Raw genomic sequence first — 19,394 nt, 5'->3', positions numbered from 1 at the left:
AATCACGGTCCAATCACATATGACGCTAGGTGTTTCACGAAGCGTCTTACGTAAACAGCTAGGAGGAAAAGGTTGATGGTTTCTATTTTACCATATCCGAAGCTAGTGTTCCCAATGCGGAGAAGGTGAAGCCGAGCTGTCCGAAGCGATCGAGGATCACTTCCACCTTATAAAGGCGAGCATGCACGTTAGTTTAATGAATGGATGATAATACATATAAAGAGCGGTGCTGTACATGATTAGCTACGGTTCAACGTGAATGCAGTTATGGATAGCAAGCCTGTCTTAACGAAGTATAGCTAGCTTCCTAACGGGTAGCGAGCTAGATGAAATGGAAGAAAACAATCCAGCCTGTCCCACTTTTTTTCTGGGCCCAGGAAGAGTGTAATTGGAACACTGTCATTGTTGCTGGTCAAATAGCTTGTTAGCTACCTGTGTAATTTAGCTGTTAAATGTTAAATAACTAATTTGACTTATCTGTCTATCGAGTTGGTAATCTATGCATATTGTTAAGAAAAGCTGCAGAGCTAGCTTATTATTTGTAAGTGATACAGAATAAGCGGTTAAGTAGATTCCATCAGTATAACTTGTATGTTAACCTTCGCTGGAGCCATCTAAAGCGCAATTAATTATTACGGAATTTCCGTTGTGCAGCATTTTATCAGTCTAAGCTATCTTGTTAACTAGCGTGTCATGCATGTCCTGTGTTCGGGGGATCTGTCGCCACGGGATTAATAGGATAGTCTAAGTTTGTGTTTTGTCGTATGCCTTTCCCCATGTTTGTCTGCGCTGGTGTTCCAAGTGTATTCTAATAGCATATTTTGCATTTGCGGTGTTTGTTAGCTAGCTTGCTCATGGGTTTTGGTTGCAATCTCTGAAAAGGTCAGCTTGTTTGTTTCAGCTTGCTCTTTCTGCCCTCAAAGAAAATACCATTAATTCTGTATCACTAACAACAACAAGAATGCATTCATTCATTTCATAAATAAAATGCACATTTAGCAGACATCTGCTAATAAGAATACTGAATGGGAATGCAGTTCAAAAAGATGTAGGTTACTGAACCTTAAAGTGGAGTTATGATTCATATTAAAGCTATTTAAGATGCAAATAAATGGACAGAATAGATGGAAAGCCTTATTTATTGGAGGGGGAAATCCGGAAAGATAAGTTTGAGGTGCTAGTTAGATAAGGTGTGGACTCTCGAGAAAAAAGTAGTACAGAAAGGAATTCGGAGTTTCACGTACATTTTCACACGGTTGTAGGCAGCTCTATAACTGCACGGAACATACGGTCGTTGTGGTGTTGTTTCTTGTAGGAAAGTTTAAGTTTTGTGTGCTTTTTTAATTAACTTTTAATTATTCATGCACGTTTAGACATAATTATTATGGCATCATATTAATAGTGTGTGTCCGTAGCCTGTCGATAATGTGCTGTAATGTGTGTCTTGGAAATCTTTTCTTTTTTTCTTTTTGTGGTGATGCAGAACAGGCACAGCGCTGTAATTGTTTCAGCCCGTCCGCCACCTTATTTCTTGTTGTCAGTGTGGTGTTATGGTAGTGTTAGCGTTCGTGTTGTGTCGTGTTAGTGAAGTGTTATGGTAGTTGTGGTGTTAGTGTAATTTAGCATTATGTAGTCTAAGTGTAGTGTTATGGTAGTCGTAGTGTAGTTGTAGTGTAGCTGTGGTGTTAGTGTGGTTGTAGTGTCAGTGTAGTGTAATACACTGCATAAATACATCCAGGTATCTTCTTGTCCACCAAAGCAAGTCAGAAATGACCTTGAGGAAAAATCTCCATGAACAATGGTGGCTTTTTTCTTTTATTTTTTTTTATTTTTTAAAACAAAATGGGCAGCTGATGTGTCTTGGTGTTGTGTTTGTCTCAACTCTCTCTATGTTTATTTGGCATGGATGTATTCTGTGGAACCACTGCAGTTTCAAAAGGGATGAAAGAAGACCTAATGTCTTTCTAAGGCCAGTTCAACCGTTCCTGGCTGAGAATTGTTGAAAGGCATATTATTATGGGAACACCCCACACTGTGGTTTAGCGGCTAAAGATATAAACTAAATTTTGTTTCACTTCTCATATGGCCACTGGTTCTCACCAGTAAGCAAATTCGCGTGAACTGATTCAGCAGTTGTCCAGCTGGCGTAATATAGGCTATAGTTTTCGAAAATGACGCATAAGATATGTTGGATAGCCTTCTTGTCAGTGCTGAGAAAATAAATCTTTTAAGTCTCCAAGAAGTGTGTGACGCTAATGTACAAGGAAACCTCTTGCGGTGTTTGTTTTCCCCACTGGCAGGTAATAGGAGGGCTCAGGTGTTTGTGTCTTTTGCCTGCTCCTTCTGCCCTGCTCCACTACGTCACGTGCTTGCACAAGCCAGGATAAGCAAATAGCGCCGCAGAAGCAATCGACCAAAGGACCTTAGCACTGCTGCTGTATGCAGAGGGAAGATGGCTGATATGCATTGTTGGACTGTTCTGCGATTCATCGCATGGTCAGCTCCTCACTTGAGCAACAGGATCAAAGGAAACCATGGTCACCTGTGTCAGCAGATTTCCTAGTAACGAGGATGATGCTATACCTGATAAATACTGTGGGTCTTTTGTCAGTTCCAGGTTGTTCTAATGGTTAACTTCGAAACATTATTGTAGGAAGCATTTGGTTGTATAAAAACAAAACCGCTTTAGTTGACTGCTAAATCAAAAATGTTTTTTTTACAATCATTTGTTGTCGTAAAAATGCGCTGATTTTATAAGGCGCTAGAAAATGAGTGGAAGCAACTTGTTTGTAGGAAGGACAAATGTTTACGTTGTCTTCCTGTTATGTAAGGGAAAAAAGGATCATTCTGTGGTCTATAAGTATTGTTTATGGAGCGAACCCTCAGATATTTTGCAGTAGATGAACATCGATAACATCTATAATAATTTCTCTCCTCTTTAGTCTAATATGGTGAGATTACAGTCTGTGTGCTTGGTGTTCGCATCTTGCTGTAGATAGTGCTGTTCTCTGATGTCTTTTAAGGAAGCTATTTTTGAGAGGGCTTCATCCATTTTATCTGTCGCGTTGCGCCACAGAACGTTTGTTTCTCTCTTAAGTCCCGATGGATTCCCAGCAGTGCAGTGACGGTCACACGGGAAGTTCACTTTGTAATCATGTAAATGTGCGCATGACACATTTACCATATGAGGCAGTGGTCTCCAACCTTGGTCCTGGAGAGCTACAGAGTCTGCTGGTTTTTGTTTTCACCTTAAAATCAGCACCCAATTGAGACCCAAGATACCAGGTGAGTTGAGTTAACTGTGTAATCAACTGCTCTATTTGATTCATGAAGTGCAGAGTCACTATGAAAACCAGCAGACCCTGTAGCTCTCCAGGACCAGGGTTGGAGACCACTGATATGAGGACTTAAAGGAAATAAAGGGCTTGCGTGTTGATAAAAAATATGTTGGCGCACCCGTTTTTTTTTGTTTTGCATTTTTATTTTACTGTGGCTACTTTGCATGCATTGTTGCCGGGCTGCATGAGCCTCCAGTCAATCGCAGGACGTGTATTAGTCCTGCGGGTTTAAGCTGGCCTACTCAGAAACCGTTGTGGACGACTGAAGAAACCGAAAGGAAATTTTGCATCGGAGGTCATCTGTGGCTTTATGAATCTGAAGGATGTCAAAGAACGGGAATGACGGCATATTTAGGCCTGTGTGACACATCGTTCCCTTTTCTACTTTAAGAAGCGCTTCTGTTTAGCTCTCAAGCTTAGGCTCGGCTGGCAGCCAATAGGAATTTACCGTTAGCCATGCAAAAATGTCATATAAAGCTCAGAAGTGGGAAGTGGACGTGATTGGATGTGTGTGTGTGTGTGTGTGTGTGTGTGTGTGTGTGTGTGTGTGTGTGTGTGTGTGTGTGTGTGTGTGTGTGTGTGTGTACGCTGCGCTTTGGGGCTGACGCCAGTGGATTGTCCCCTTCGGGACTGCGCTGGTGTCCTCTGTGCCAGGGTTTGCCGAGTCAGCGTTGTGAAATATTAACGTCGGAGTGGCTATTCCTTCCTGACTGCCGCGCTCGTTAATTGACCCCGGGGTCCAGCGGCTTTCTGTTTCGATCATCGGCTCTGTCGTGGCTGCGATGGAAGAAGCTCACTCTTAAACAGGCTTTGTCCTCAGGCCGTATTTATGAATCCCTTCAGAGTCAGAGTGCTAGCCTAGCGTCAGTTTTTTGTAGCTTTTTTGAGCTCATAATGGGTAAGGTTAGGACGTGGACAAAGGAAACCTGACTCTAGATCAGCGCTCATGCTCTGAGAATGAACACAAGCTCAGCTCTTGTTTTTCAGTGAAGAAGAAAGGAACTTATAAACGAGCTCCTAGTATTAAATGTGCACTTAGGTTATAGATTTGCCTTGTGTAGCCCATTAGTTTTAGTGTCCAAAGCCAAAGTGGCTTTGGATACTAAGCAGTCATGTTGTGTTTGTGCTGTCCCTCAGCTTTCTTGAGTTGTGTATTATGGGGTTTGCCTAGCGAAGGCACAGCGGATTCTTCTCGCTGTTATAATTTTTGAGCATGTCTCTCGAGTACCAGTTTTCAACATGGTCTTGGGGGGGGGAAGGCCTTAACCTGTAAATGACCTTCTAAAGTAAAGCTTCTTGTTTCGAGTGACTTGTTTGCAAGTTCAGAGGGTATTTTGATAGTGCAAGCAGAAGCCGAATGACCTGGGAAATGTTTCACTCTGCTTTCTAACTTGGTGCCACTTAGACCTTTGTGGTCATCAATTAGGTTGTGAGAGTTGCAGTGGCAAGGACCAACTTCTCTTTGTGGTGTTTTTTGCTATGAAGAGTTTCTGGGGGAAGTAACCCCCGTGGATGAGCGATGTCATAGCTCCGGTGACAGAGCCTGCTGTTTTAATGGTTCAGGGTTGACCGTTTCTCATTGGGCCCCGTCACTGACTTCTTGCCCTGTGGTGTCCCGCCGGTCAGAGAGATGAGCCAGAAGTCGGAGCGCAGGGGGATCCACGTGGACCAGTCGGAGCTCCTGTGCAAGAAAGGATGCGGTTACTACGGCAACGCGGCCTGGCAGGGCCTGTGCTCAAAGTGCTGGAGGGAGGAGTACCAGCGCGCCCGGCAGAAACAGATCCAGGAGGACTGGGCCCTGGCTGAGAAGTGAGAGGCTCCGTGAGCTTTGCTCTTTCCACTCTTCTTAGAACCTTACGCTGGCACCACAAGAAATTCCATTAATATTCAGTGACTGTGACCAAGGACGTAGATCGCATTTCAACTTTTGCGGGGTGGGGGACGGCAAACAGGACAGGATTTTCTTTTGGATGTTTTTCTTGAGGGGGGACACTAACAGTAGCACCCAGTGAAACATCTTAATAATGGGGAGGACCATTTGATTTTTTCTGAAAGTTAAGGGGTTCATGTCCCCCCCCCCCCCCATTCTCCCAGGGATCTAGAGCCATGACAGTGACTAATGTGCATAAATCAGCATAAAGCCTGTGGTGTCAGACGTCCTGTCATCATTCATTTACTTGAGCATGTCCCGTATTGCATTATCATGTGGGACATGTTGATTTTGAATGAATGATATTAAATCAGTGGTTCCTAAGTTATGTGTTGAGTTTTTGGTGGGGTTCAGGTAGGTCACAAGATGCACATAAAAATGATTTTACACACACACACACACAGACATTGCATACATTATAATCACACCGATCAAACACTGCAGATATTGCATGGAAAATACATGCAGTTGTATTGACCCATTACAGAAAGGGGGAGTGTCACAGTAAATGAGTAAAAGTCACAGTATGGGGCGACATAGCTCAGGAGGTAAGACCGATTGTCTGGCAGTCGGAGGGTTGCCGGTTCAAACCCCGCCCTGGGCATGTCGAAGTGTCCTTGAGCAAGACACCTAACCCCTAACCCCTAACTGCTCTGGCGAATGAGAGGCATCAATTGTAAAGCGCTTTGGATAAAAGCGCTATATAAATGCAGTCCATTTACCATTTAAATATGTTCAGTTATTCATGTGGTCATTGGCTGAGAAAGTTTGGGAACTCCTTATTGAATGACTGATGTGTACAGTCTGCTGTGGCCTTCAGTGATGTCACGGGACATGGGGCCCTCTCAGTGTTGGGCCTGTATGGTGAAGGGCCAGGAGTAGGGTGGGGGTAATGCTTCACCCTTTGCCCTGTCCCAGGTTGCAGAGGGAGGAGGAAGCGGCCTATGCCAGCAGCCAGGGGGCGCAGTCCCAGCCCTCTCTCACTCCCTTCTCCAAATTCGAGGAGAAGAAGACCAACGAGAAGACCCGCAAAGTCACCACCGTGAAGAAGTTCTTCAGCCCGTCCTCGCGCACCGCACCCAAGAAAGGTACTGAGCGTGGGGGGAAATGGGTGCTGGATGCTGGGGGCTGTTTTTAAGGGTACCTTTGTGTATCCATTTTAGATAGGCAACTTATAGATATGGTGTGATCTAATCTGAACTCTTGTGATGGATGGCTGTCATATTTTTTTTGTATGTTCATAGGTTTTAGTCAACAATTATTTATTACTACAGGCATGTTTTTTATTGCCTGTGTGGGCTCATGCTCTTGGATAAGTTGGATCATGAAATTTATAAAGTGGAATGTTGTGCCATTTTATAATCAGAAACTCATTTGTGCTTTCACTTTCACTTTCAAGTTCATGCTGTTCTGTGTAGAGCGTTTCACCATGTCACACTTGTGTTCTACGTGAACTCTAACCTGTACAAGTCTTGTTTGTGTTTAGGCATAAAATAGTAGGTATAGCAGGTCCAGATGTGTGGGTATCGTTCATTCACATCAGTTTGAGTGACAACTGGGGGCTGGCCTGTGTGCCTCCGTGCCTGTTTCCTTGGTGATTGCTGGGCAATCTTGTGAGATCTCCCCGCATGCTTGATCATTAACCTCTTCTGCACTTTAGCCCTGTGTGTGACTGAATAGCTCTAGTGCTTTCATCACAACTGCTACTTCAGTCAAAACTCTGATGCGTTTGCCCTGACCAATCAGAACTCTTATGTGCTGGCCTAGACCAATCAGAACTCTGATGTGTTTGCCCTGGCCACTCCGTCTCTGTCTCTAATGAACCCTAGCTGTAGATGGAACTGAATGGGCGTGGGCATGTCGTATGGGGTAATACTGAGTCGGGTGGAGGATCTGCTCTCTTTGAGCTGCGGTTGCACCCAGACTGGGGTTGCGTTATACCTCTCACACCCTACTGTCTCCTGGATACTTACACACACACATACACACACACACACACACACAGACACACACACCACTCCTCCTTCCTCCCTCCACAGCCACACCTAACTGATCTTCACCCCTCAGCCCAGTGTCACACATTGGGCTTGCAGATGCCTGACTCATCAGCTTTGGCAGGGATCTCCGGTGTGTCTAATTTTGGAACGGCCAGTCAGGCGTCTGGTTTCCTTCAAGGGCTGCCTCTGTGAGGCCTAATCGATAAGACCTGCAGGAGCTTTCCGGCGAGAAGGACGCCACTGCCAGACGCAGACTGTTATAGCAAGGGCTGTTGCCGGAAGGTCGTTTCTGTCACCTTCTCCGTCTTTATGGGCCTACTGTTCATTCTAGAAGGGACCTCTCGTCCTTTCAGTTGTCCCTGCTGATTGGGTGAAAGCCAGGTATTGAGGACAATGTGGAAGCCATCTCCAACATTGTGTTTTCTCTCATCTTTTTTTAGTTAAATTCTTTTTGGAGAAACTTTCTGTTGCAGTCACTGTAAACAGTCATTCATTCATTAATTCATTCATCTTCCCACCATTTCTTTTTTTGTTTTCCTTTTCTTTTACAACCCCTTGAACATGTAATGGTTTCCATAAACCAAACCTCTCTCCACCTCCATTTCCACATCCCAAAATCCTCTGTGTCATTTTTTTTCCTTTGTTGTCATTCCCCGAATCCACACCCATCTCGCATGCTCTTCCCGCCTGGCTCTTGCCCCCACCACTTCCTGTGGGTTTCCCCCCCAAAAAAAACCCCCCTTACCCCCACCTCATCCCCCTGGCCCCGCCCTCCTCCATGGTGTGTGGTGCCTCACCTGGCCCGCTGCGGGTCCGCTGCAGCCCCCAGTGAGAAAGTTGGGAAGGTGTCGGTTGAGCGCCATGGAGACGCTCTTCTCCGGGACCTGAGGGGCATGTTTTCTCAGCCCTGGGAGATGATGTCACCTGCCGAAGGTAACCAGTGCAGCCGGGCGGAAGATTTGGGAGGGGTGGGGGTGGGGACTCGGGCTGCCACTTCAAGGTATCAGCCTGATGTGCCCCCCCCACACCCCCCTTTTCTATGGCCTGTTGGGAACACAGAGTACTCTCACCCTCCCTCCCTGGCCTGGAAGTGTTTTATGTGCTTTCTGCATCTCTAGCACTTTTTGAGTAGCTACTGAAAGCTGATTGGTTGAGAAATTCCATTGTCAGCCAGATATTAGCCCACTTTGTGTTTTTTTATGTTTTTGTGTTTTTGTGTGTGTGTGTGTGTGTGTGTGTGTGTGTGTGTGCCAGCTCAATGGCAGTGTAGTGGTCATCTAGATCCCAGCATGCCCATTTGTACAGCATCCTGAGTGCTTTGTTCTGGTTTGACCTTGGGTTGGTGGACCTGGGGTGTTTTGTGTGTGTGCTTTTTTTGTGTTTTTGTCATTGTGTGTTGATTCATGCTCATTGTTTACCTGTTTGGCTTCCCCCCCTCACTCCCCCATCCCACCCCCCCGTGTTGTCACGGTGACAGCGCTAGCGGGCAGGCTGAGAGGTGGGTGTCGATTGTGTGTCCATCATCCAGTGGTGTCCATGTAGAACGCTTACGCTGCCTAGTGACCTGGACCACCTAGTTCTCCTCCCTTTATCAACATGTTTTTGATACCCTGTACTATTGTAGAGACCTCCAAAGATCAGTTTTGCTTTGCCTACGTCCTGTAGCTCCAAGCTGGGTAATTACAGGATTCATAAGCTCTGGTCCGTTTTCAAGACTGAAGGAAGGTTCTGATTTGATCATATGTGATTACATCAGATCAGCTTTATTGCCTACCTGTTGAAGCAACTTCACCATGACGGAAGTGGCAAACAATTGTTTTAAATAGTCACTTTAACACAAAACTTGCAATTAAACAAAAATCCAAGATGGTAAATGTATCATAAACTGTGTATTTGTGGGCTTACATTCCAGTTATACTGAATTTCACCATTAAAGATTACTTAACTGCAGCAGTACTCTGTCTCATTCTCATGATTACAGATGGGATAAAATTAAAGATCTGTACCATGAGGACAATTAATATACACATAATGTACATTTTTAATTTCAGTCTGAATTTATCAAGGTTGTTGCAACTGGTTTGAAAAACGTCTTTCTCTCAGATATTTTAAATCACTGAGCCAATGGATAAACTGCAACGCTTTTCAGTCCTCGGTACGACGAATCAATGTACACAGTTCTTTTTCCATCTTCACAACATGTCTTTGTTTTCTTTGACATGATTGGGTCGTAGAAACTTCCATTACTGTATGGGAATTGATGCTTTACATTCCTTTCTCACAGAACAAACAATGGTTCTGTGGTAGTTGGTTATTACCAATTCATTAATGGCAGCATACTTGCTAATTATCAAACAATTCTTGCCTGAGAATTTGTTTAAAGTTGTGCAACTTTTTGATACTTGGTCAGATACCAGGAAGAGAACAAATGAAATATGTACGAAATATAAATATCAGTGTGTGTGAGTCTATCCCTCATGCATTGTAGGAGCTTGAAGGCAATATGTGTGAATTGTCTAAAAAAAAGATTGTCTAGTGTTTTATTTTGAAATTTATTTAGCTTTGAGGGGTGGAGTCTGTGGACATTGGTTTTAATCATCATGAAATGCATACATTTTTCAACCAAGTATTAAATCATTTGTTTTATGTTACAGAGACACGTATACACCAAAGTAAGAAAATACCATCACATTCAGTTTCAGTTTTTTGCAAATGTATCACGGGATCGGTCAGTGAAATGGGACAGACTTTCTGTCTTGCTGGAGTTCATTCAGAGTTTATGCATGCTAGGCGATTTGTGTGCTTGCTTGTAGCACTTCTGCTCTCCCCCCCCATGACCGTTAATAACAGAGATATTCCACACAGCGGCAGTTTCCTTCGCGCATGACGGACGGCTGAACCGAAACATTGTGGTTTTCTCGCTCCGATTCAGCAGCTTGTCACGAGCAGCAGCAGTTTCCTGCAGCGGGAACGTCCCTGGTGTTGCCCTTTAAAGGAGCGGGTGGCTACGCTTTAGCCATGCGGAGAAAATTGTAAAAAAAAAAATAATAAAAAAATTCAACCGTTAGCAAGACATGCCTTTCCATTAGACGTGTCTTGCTAACGTCTGCTAGCAAATCCAGGGTTGGGCAGTGTGACGCTGACCCGATGTCGATGCATTAGTTCCACAGTGCAAATGGAATTTATGGTTGAATATTAGGCCATAGCTTCTTGTGACCTTGTTTCCATGAAACACTGAAATATTGTGCGATTAGGTCTGTAAAGAAAGAAAGGGACAGATATATGGCTGCATTCTGGCTTGTTGTTAGCTTGTGCTACTTTTAGCGCTCCAGGCCTCCAGCTGTAACTCACGGTTAACTTGCGTGCTTTCCGGCTTCTCTCAGCACAACGTTGGTGCCGAGCGTCTGTGGGACACTTTATTTATTTTTTTTGGGGTCTGACCCTTGTCATCCGGTGCCTGTACCCACAGAGTCCCACGAGGGGAAGACCCCCAGCCCCTCCATCACCCGGCAGTCCAGCATCGAGACGGACCGGGTCTCCCGAGACTTCGTGGACTTCCTGAAGAACCTGCAGAAGCCGGGCCGGGAGATCCACAAGCAGAGCCGGGCCTTCATCGAGAACATGGCCAACAAGAAGGTGAGCCCCCCCCGTTTGGGCCGGCGAAGGCCACAGAGAGCTCATAACCTCATGCTCATTTACCTGCTGTACTGTAGGGACTGCGTGTATCACCTGGGAAATGTCTGAGCACTGCTGTTCATTAATTCTCATTAATGTGTCGCATTTCCCCTGACGGCTTTGAAAACCTGAGCAGTTAGTGACACAACAGGTGCCTGGTTCCAGGAGGGGGGGTGGGGGGGGGGTGTGGCAATGAGGTGGCTGCACACGCCTTTTTGGCTGCACCGCAACAGCGGGGCCAGCCCTACAAACTCGAATGTCTGTGAGTGAGTGACTGAGTGAGTGATGAAGTGACACCATTGGTCAGCCGAGTTATGAAGTTACATCATTGGTTGGCCGAAGAGGTCCAGCCATATACTAGGTTTTGACCTGGTCTTGTTTTCAATGGTGTTGTGTGCTTTGGGGGCTGCCTGTGGGGAGGGTCTTCATTTTCCGGCAATCATAGAATCGGGATATCGGAAAATGCAGGGGGTGGGTAGTGGTATGCCGGCTGTATTTATTATCTATGTGTTATTGTTCATGTATTAATTCGCTGCTCACTCACGTTTCCAATGCTGTCGTCCTCACAGTTCCATAGAGCGTGAGCTGATGTGAGCCGCCATTGATCTGATCACTTGTATGCCTGACCTTTCCCCCCTGCCTTCCAGGACCTGGGTGCCGACGAACTGTCGGAGTGCGTCCAGGACTTCTACCAGAACATGTCCGACCGCCTGATGACCCACTTTAAAGGTAGACGCACCTGTCCAGGTCCGAGACCCAGCTTGCTGCTTGTGGATAAATAGTCGGGGAGAAAAAAAACCAGAATCTGCATCCAGAGAACTCAGCCAGCAATTGACTATTATTAGAATGTGACCGGTTGTTCACTGTTCAACAGCAGCGATGGATATCCTGCACAGATTTCCTTTCTAATTGCTGTCTCCTGCAGTCGGGCCAGCAGGAAATGAGAGAGCCCCTGTGCAGCAGCAGGTGGTGAGATCAGCTGAGACCGAAGAGGGGAAATTACCTAATTAAAGCCTATCGATAAGCCTGTCTGGCTAACGCCCGTCGTTCCCGGTGGCTAATCCGAGGTGCGGCTGAGATGGTGCTGAGGTCATCAGTAACTCCCGAGGGCGTTTCCCATTGACGCCGTTATGACCTGACAGGTCTTTACTGTTGCGTTCGGACTGACGGAGAAGCGTACGTCACGTCAGATCTCCTCGGCCGTTATTTGTGGTACGCCGCTATTTGCCATCGCCTTATTCACGGGAAACGGAGTACGGTACACCCCCTGCGGTTTTAAACGACCCGACAAAGCCGAGCTCTGTAACCCAGCTGCCGAAACTGAATTTGAAGAGCGTGACTGGCTATCTGTGACGTGCTGACATCATAGAGGCATCGTATTGTCAGCTTTAGCCGGCTAAGGCCACTGTAATGGAGGGGAGTACAGGGACGTCTTAAGTTCTCATGTAAAGGCCTTTGAGAAGTAGCCGTGCAATTCTGGAATTCAGCAGAATGGGAACATTGCCTCATTAATTAATACATTATTTTTGATGTGGGTGTCAATTCAAACACCAGATTGAAATCTGCATACTGAAGACATGCGCTGGATTTTTATTTTCACATATTTCCCCCTCCTAACGTTTAACTGTTGCAACGGCTGTCCAACGAGTCTCAGCTGTCCAACCGGTTATATATACACCACCTTTCTCTGCCTGAGGCCAGACAGTTATCGTGGTGCTCGATGGATATCGCTCTGGATTCCATAAGACGTCTCGACCAATAGCAGCGGTGACTGATGTCAGACCTCGCTGCTGTTGCACAGAATGGGGGCGAGGGGGGGATTACACCGCCCTGACCCGCCGCTGACCTAACGCTGACCGTCCTGACCTGCCGCTGACCGCGCTGACCTAACGCTGACCGCCCTGACCTGCCGCTGACCTAACGCTGACCGTCCTGACCCGCCGCTGACCGCGCTGTTCGTCTGCGTTTGCCCAGGGTCCACGGAACGCGTGGAGCGAGTGATGGACCAGGTCGAGAAGTACATAATGACACGCCTGTACAAGAACGTCTTCTGTCCCGAAACCACGGACGACGAGAAGAAAGACCTGGCCACACAGCACAGGATCAGGTCTGCTTGCTGTTGTGCAGCGTGGGTGGAAAGCGTGTAGTGCACAGACAACCATTTTCAATCTACCGCAGTTTTCAAATTTATTAAATGCGGTTAAATGTCAGTTCACCTTTCAACAAATATTAGATTAAACTTGCAGAGGGAAGATAATATGTATGTAATAGTATGAATGGTGTCTCAGCAGGCTGACACTGTCCAGGCTATGCTATAATGGAGTATCTCACTCTGGTGTGTCTGTGTGTGTGTGTATACATGTGTGTGTGTGTGTGTGTGTATGTGTGTATACGTGTGTGTGTGTGTGCGCGTGTGCGTGTTTGCTCTGCAGGGCTCTGCACTGGGTCACTATTCAGATGCTGTGTGTCCCCGTCGATGAGGAGATCCCTGAGGTGTCAGACAACGTGGTAAAAGCCATCACAGGTGCGTCACTATGGCGATCTGTCATGTACTGGTCCCACACTCATGTGGTTTGGCTCTCTTTCTAAGCAGTTCTAGCTGTACGTCTTTGAGATGTACTCCAGTGCAGTATCCTGTTTTTTTCCTCAATTGAGAAAAAAAAACACATTTGGGATTTCAAACCCTTGTATGTATTTTTGCAGCCTTCTCCTCCTCTTGTGTTTGAATGCAGACTGTTCCTCTTAAGGGAACTGAACTATAACCTTGAAGTGCAGCATTCTTTCCACTACAGACAGTCATTTTCATTTCATTTAACTGGCAGGGACAATCTGAGGTCTAAAGATTTTGATGAAACGGTCATGTGGGAACTATTTACAGTAAAGTGTGTCAAAGGTCGTTTCGCACCAGAAAAAGACTGAAGTAATCAAGGAAAATTTCGTGCTTATCAGTTGTCCAATAGAGGCAGGTCAGAGTTTGTTTAAAACTTTTTTATTTTTTATTTTTCCCCCGGCAGATGTCATCGAGATGGACTCCAAGCGCGTTCCCCGGGACAAGCTGGCCTGCATCACCCGCTGCAGCAAGCACATCTTCACCGCCATCAAGATCACCAAGAACGAGCCGGCGTCGGCCGACGACTTCCTGCCCACCCTCATCTACATCGTCCTGAAGGCCAACCCTCCGCGCCTGCAGTCCAACATCCAGTACATCACCCGCTTCTGCAACCCCAGCCGCCTCATGACCGGCGAGGACGGCTACTACTTCACCAACCTGGTGAGAGAGCGACCGCGCCGTCCGCTTTGGCGCGTAGGCGGACGGAGAGGGTGGAGCGCGTGCGAACGCGCAGGACTCCAGAGTTGCCGACTGACCTGTCAACCAATGGAGCGTGAAACGGGGGCCAATGATAAGACGGTCACAGCAATGGAGGCGCATCGTACAGCACACTAAATAAATCTGCGGCTGTTCTGCTGAGGGCCGGATTAGTGCGGGTTTGATTATGAGATTCTGCAGTACTTTCAGAACGTTCTAGAAACAATGAATGAACTTTACCTCTGAGGAGTGTCTAGACCTCAGTGTGAGGCCACTTCAAAAATGCCTATGACCTTTTGGACTGTCGGTTGGCACCTATAGCTAAAGCGGCTAAAGTGTTGGTTAACAGGAATTGAACTATGACCACTGACTGTGGCTGGGAGCCCTGGAGGGCTGTGGGTAATTGACCACAGGATGGAGGGAGGGAGGGAGGGAGGGGTTTCGTGTGACAGTGCAATCGCCAGGAATGGAGAACCACAGTTTTTTGTCCACACCCATTTCAGAGGGTCTACACTCTCCCAGAGCAATGGTGCTTCTGTGATGGGGCAGACCCACAATCGCAGTTGCACATTATATCGATGTAAAACCAAAATGATAATGATATACATTCACTGTGATTAAAGAGATGATGACAGCTTTTGCACTGTTAGCTATATCTCTGGGTTATATTCAGAGGGTAAATGGAGAGCCAAGTCTAGCGGAAACAAAAAGAATAATGCAAGTGAAGACAGTGCCTGCAGTAATGGTTCAGTGGTTCCAGTGATTCATCAACAGGCGAGCGGCGCTGTGACTTGTACACCGTCCATCAGGTGGAGCGTGATTTGACACCCTTCAGGACAAGAGCGCTGTTTGTTTAATTAATCGCAGGGACCGTTAAAAACAGGTTGCGGGCACATTCTTTTTCCTCAATTGCGCTGTTCCTGTTTGTGCAGTAGGCTGTCAGTGCTCACACTGCTGGGTGTGCATATTTTGTCTTTTTCCCAGTGACTCCCTGGTGGAGGAGAGCGTGTGCTCGCGCACTATTTCAATGTTCCTGTGATTCATTAACGCACAAGTGGCATTTTCGGTCATAACCAGTCCAGTGACGCCTGTCCCCTGTGTCCTATCCCACAGTGCTGTGCGGTGGCCTTCATTGAGAAGCTGGACGCCCAGTCGCTCAACCTGAGCGCCGAGGACTTCGAGCGCTACATGTCGGGGCAGGCGTCGCCCCGGAAACAGGAGGCGGAGGCGTGGCCCCAGCCGGGCCCTGCAGGGGGGAGGAGCCCCGGGCTGAGCCAGGCGTACCGGAGCCTGGACCAGCTGACGGGGCTGGGGGCGCGGCACGACCGGGTGCTGGAGGGGGCGCGGGGCCTGCAGAGCGACCTGATCGGCTGGCAGGAGAGCGTGGAGCGGGAGGTGCGGGAGATCCTGGAGAAGTACCCGCTGGAGATCCGGCCGCCCGCCTCCGCCATCGACTCCGACAACGTGGAGAACGACCGGCTGCCCCCGCCGCTCCAGCCTCAGGTGTTCGCTGGCTGACCCCCCCCCCTCTGCCCCGCTGCCCCCCCCCCCCTTGCCCACTGCCCCCCCCGCCGCTCTGCCCCGTCCTGTTAAGCCCCCGAATGCACGCACCTCTCCCACCAGCACTGGGCAGCCTACTTAAAACCGCTACACTCCGCCATCTTTTTCCACTTCCACACCAAAAGGCAGAGCAGATGCTTCCCGCTTACACTCCTGTTTCCTCCCCTGCGGGGTCGCAAGTGTGCAGCGTTGGTCCTAACCCCCCAGAGGGGAAAAAATACATATTCTCGCCTTTGTTTTTCTTTTTAAATTAGGAGTCATGTTTTAGAAATGCCGAGAGATATTTGAGTCTGACATGCTGCTACCCCCCCACACGACACTGCTGTTCTGTACGACACTGCAGAAATCCCTGAGCTAGAGATGTACTCAGCTGCCTGCTGTCCTGCATGTGTGGACCCTGTCCCTGGTCATGACCGGACCCCAGCAGGGCCTAGTCCCATTAGCGCCACCCCCCCCCCCTTGTTTCCTGGGGCTTTAAGTACTTCTGCTGTGGGTCAGGGAGCCTTAGAACCAAAGTTCTTAATCTTTCACTTTGATGTAATTTCACTGTCTTAATTCCCCTTGCACCTGGGGGTGTAGAATTTATTCTTTAACTGAGTGCAGTTTGACACCACTAAACACTCACAGGCACCTTTAAACCATGTAAATTTTTTGGATCAGGATATCACTTCTAACTGGAGCCCGTGGAGACATATTTTCAATGATGTTCTGTGTTCAATTCACTGGTAGCATGGGCTCTTAAGGGGACAAAAATCATGTCAATTAACCTTGGTTTTATGAAAAATGGATTTTTATCATTATTTATGTAAACTGTCAAATACTGACACTGTACCATTACTGACAAATGAGTCTGAAATTTTGGTCATGAGTTTTTTTGCTTTTACCAGTGACATCGCAATGGTCACAATTCAGCAGGGAATTAGATGCACATAATTTAAGCCTGTGTTCCATTATTCCCAGTTTTAGAGGTCACTGCTGTCTAGTGTGTTTTCCCTGTGTCCGTAAATCACTGTGTAACTATAGAGACAAAGCAGCCTGTTAGCCTCCCACTTAATTTCTGCTGTCAGTTCATGAAGAGCGCAAAGGCTCAGACGACTGATACCGGATCTTCCGTGGTGTGTAGGCATTGCATTGAAAGGTCTCTTGTTAGAGGGCAGTGTAAACTAATCAGAAGATTTGTTGAACACTTCAAGGTAATGCATTTTCATTTATGAAATGTATAGTATGATGATGTTTAATTTTATGTCATTTTTTTTATTTAATTTTCAGCCCAAAAGGAAAAAAAAAAGAAGAGAACTAATACTATTATTGAAAGACTGAACCTCAGACTATTGAGGAAAAAGCATTTCAGGGTACTCTCCACCACTGGTGTTTTACATTGGGTTTCTAGAACTTTCTCTTGCCGTACTTTTCACGTTAATGTCCAGGCATCAAGGCTGATGATGGTAAAATTTACAGTTGTAGGTTTTAGGTGAAACTAATTTTTAAATGAACCATGTCTTAAAGAAACACAGTTTTATGTTACTTCACTGATAAGTCTATGCTAATGCAGTTCTATGTGGTCTTGCATATACCTGAACACAGTTTGTAAATGATGTGGAACCTGTTTGTCAAAGGGAAATTATAAAAAATGTGGTTAATTGAATAAGCAAACACTAAAACCAAATATCTCCCTCACAGAATCTGAAATTAGAACCCAACACCTGTTGCTGACACATATGAACAACCTCGTATTGCAGTAATCAAACAAGGTCTGGTTGTGTGTAATGCCTACCAGACTGTGTCATTCCAACATCATGCCTGCTCTATAAAACAGGTAAAACACTATTGAAAAAATTCTGCGAAAAAATTTTCTCTGCAGGTTTTTTCTGGTAACAGGTCTTCGATATTAATAATTACCTTGGTTTCTCAATGAATATGGCTTGCTGAGTCTTATCCCCCTGTGAGTTTTGCAGAAAATGAAGTATGTTAGTCCTAAAGCTATGAAATATTAGAATTGTCGGATCATTTGGGTTTAAAGATTATGGGAGCTTTGCCAGGTTATATTGTGTGGTGAATTGCTACTGTATTGCTTGGAATGTTTTATTTGTCCCTGTGAGGAGTGCTAATATGTTCGGAGGAGCATTACCTTCGTCCAGCCACTAGGTGGTGCAAAAGTTTAGTATTTGCTGTCTTAATGAAATTCGATCATGTTGATTATCCTTCATCGTGGGACAATGGCACATTATAATCTCACCCCTGCTCCCTCCCAGCCTATGTAGAAAAACGCACACTCCTCAAATTGCCACTGTATCTGGTACTCTAGATTTAGCCCGCCTGCATCGGTTGATGATGGGTCTCTTTGAAAGATGTAAAAAATGTATGTATAACCTCACAGGTGTGACTTTTAAATTGAATGGCTTAGCACATCGCTATTTATTTTTTTAAATGTAACTTATGGGGATAGTGTTGTATTATAGTGTCTGGACTGTGTTTATTTAACTGCGTTTAAATAAAATCTCCCCAAAACCACTGGTCTTTCCTGGTCCCTTTTGTTACTGTTCTTATTGCAGAGAACACTGTCAGGCATATCACAAGAGATAACAATGTTGGTAATCAGTGTTGCAATGCCTGAAAAGTAAGACGTTTTTTACCCTCAAGTTGATACCTGCCAATTTATTTTCTTCCCCAAATTGAAAATAAACTGCCAGTGGATTCCACTGAGATTTACTGCTCAGAGCTGTAGGGTTTTAAAAATTTTGTTTTCCTTTGCAGGTATTTTATTGAGCTGCAACTGATTTGTATACTCAGTCTTATTAACGTAATCAAAAATAATCAATGAAGTTACTTTCCACCAGATCAGCCAATCGGAAAATGACTTGTGGCTCACTACTGGCACATTGTGGCAGAAATTAGTCATATTTTCCTCTTCAGTGATGGAAGGAAAAAGCAAAGAATATTAAACTCCACTGTTTATTTGTTTCTTTAAATAGCTTGCCCAAAGAAAAACATGGAACTGTTAAGTCCTGTAGAATTTGGGGATGGATTTTGCTTAAATTAGGTCCATCCTGCACCATAATCACTTGTGTGTGGAAGCCATTTCTTCCTTTATGTTGATAATTTCTGCTTTGAATTGGATTGTCCAAAATGATTTTAAGCTACAGACTGTTTAACATTACATTACTATCTAGTGTTTGTATTTTGTAGAATCTGTATATGTATAGTAAAAAAAAGACACTATTAATGCAAGGCATATACCCATGGATTTATAGCTCCTATAATTAATCAGTAGCACTTCCACAATATTCAAGATTGAGAAATGCAGCCAAGTAATGCAATACCACATTCAGAAGAGTCATGAAAGAAATTGCATCATAATCTTATTTCAAAAATCTGTAAATGAAAAAACTTTTATGAAGGCAAATGCTGTGTAAAGGGTATTTGACTGTTTATTTGGATATGTGAAACCCTCTGTAATGGAGAAAATGTTTTGTTTTTGTTTTTTTTTTACCTGAAGATAAACACCTAAGGGAACTAGTGCAATTATGCTAAATTTCAATAATACTCTTTACATTAAAACGTAAAATTCAGCTGAGATATAATTACAA

General features: G+C 45.5%; 1 protein-coding gene across 2 annotated transcripts; it reads left to right on the top strand.

The window, feature by feature from the left end:
• Window positions 1-24: 24 nt before the first annotated feature.
• On the top strand, window positions 25-18,318 carry rabgef1 (RAB guanine nucleotide exchange factor (GEF) 1). 2 transcript variants are annotated; one of them, XM_064352356.1, is made up of 11 exons: window positions 25-175; window positions 4,965-5,147; window positions 6,187-6,356; window positions 8,088-8,198; window positions 8,743-8,763; window positions 10,735-10,901; window positions 11,588-11,669; window positions 12,915-13,047; window positions 13,373-13,464; window positions 13,955-14,211; window positions 15,361-18,318. In XM_064352356.1, the coding sequence occupies exons 2-11, from the start codon at window positions 4,969-4,971 to the stop codon at window positions 15,763-15,765; spliced, it is 1,617 nt and encodes a 538-aa protein (XP_064208426.1). In that variant the 5' UTR covers window positions 25-175; window positions 4,965-4,968; the 3' UTR covers window positions 15,766-18,318. The 2 variants fall into 2 exon arrangements, with proteins under 2 accessions (XP_064208426.1, XP_064208427.1); XM_064352357.1 differs by lacking the exons at window positions 8,088-8,198; window positions 8,743-8,763 and having other exon boundaries at window positions 26-175.
• The last annotated feature ends 1,076 nt before the right edge of the window (window positions 18,319-19,394 follow it).

The sequence above is a fragment of the Anguilla rostrata genome, chromosome 9 (genome assembly GCF_018555375.3).
Source record: "Anguilla rostrata isolate EN2019 chromosome 9, ASM1855537v3, whole genome shotgun sequence".
Taxonomy (NCBI): domain Eukaryota; kingdom Metazoa; phylum Chordata; class Actinopteri; order Anguilliformes; family Anguillidae; genus Anguilla; species Anguilla rostrata.
This window is presented reverse-complemented; position numbering and strand designations above follow the sequence as displayed.

Bases quoted from the DNA above. Each gene is read 5' to 3' on its own strand.
- rabgef1 (XM_064352356.1), top strand. From the start codon at position 4,969: ATGAGCCAGAAGTCGGAGCGCAGGGGGATCCACGTGGACCAGTCGGAG. The intron at 11,670-12,914 runs GTAGACGCACCT...GCGTTTGCCCAG, and splicing joins CCTGATGACCCACTTTAAAG to GGTCCACGGAACGCGTGGAG. The intron at 14,212-15,360 runs GTGAGAGAGCGA...CCTATCCCACAG, and splicing joins GCTACTACTTCACCAACCTG to TGCTGTGCGGTGGCCTTCAT.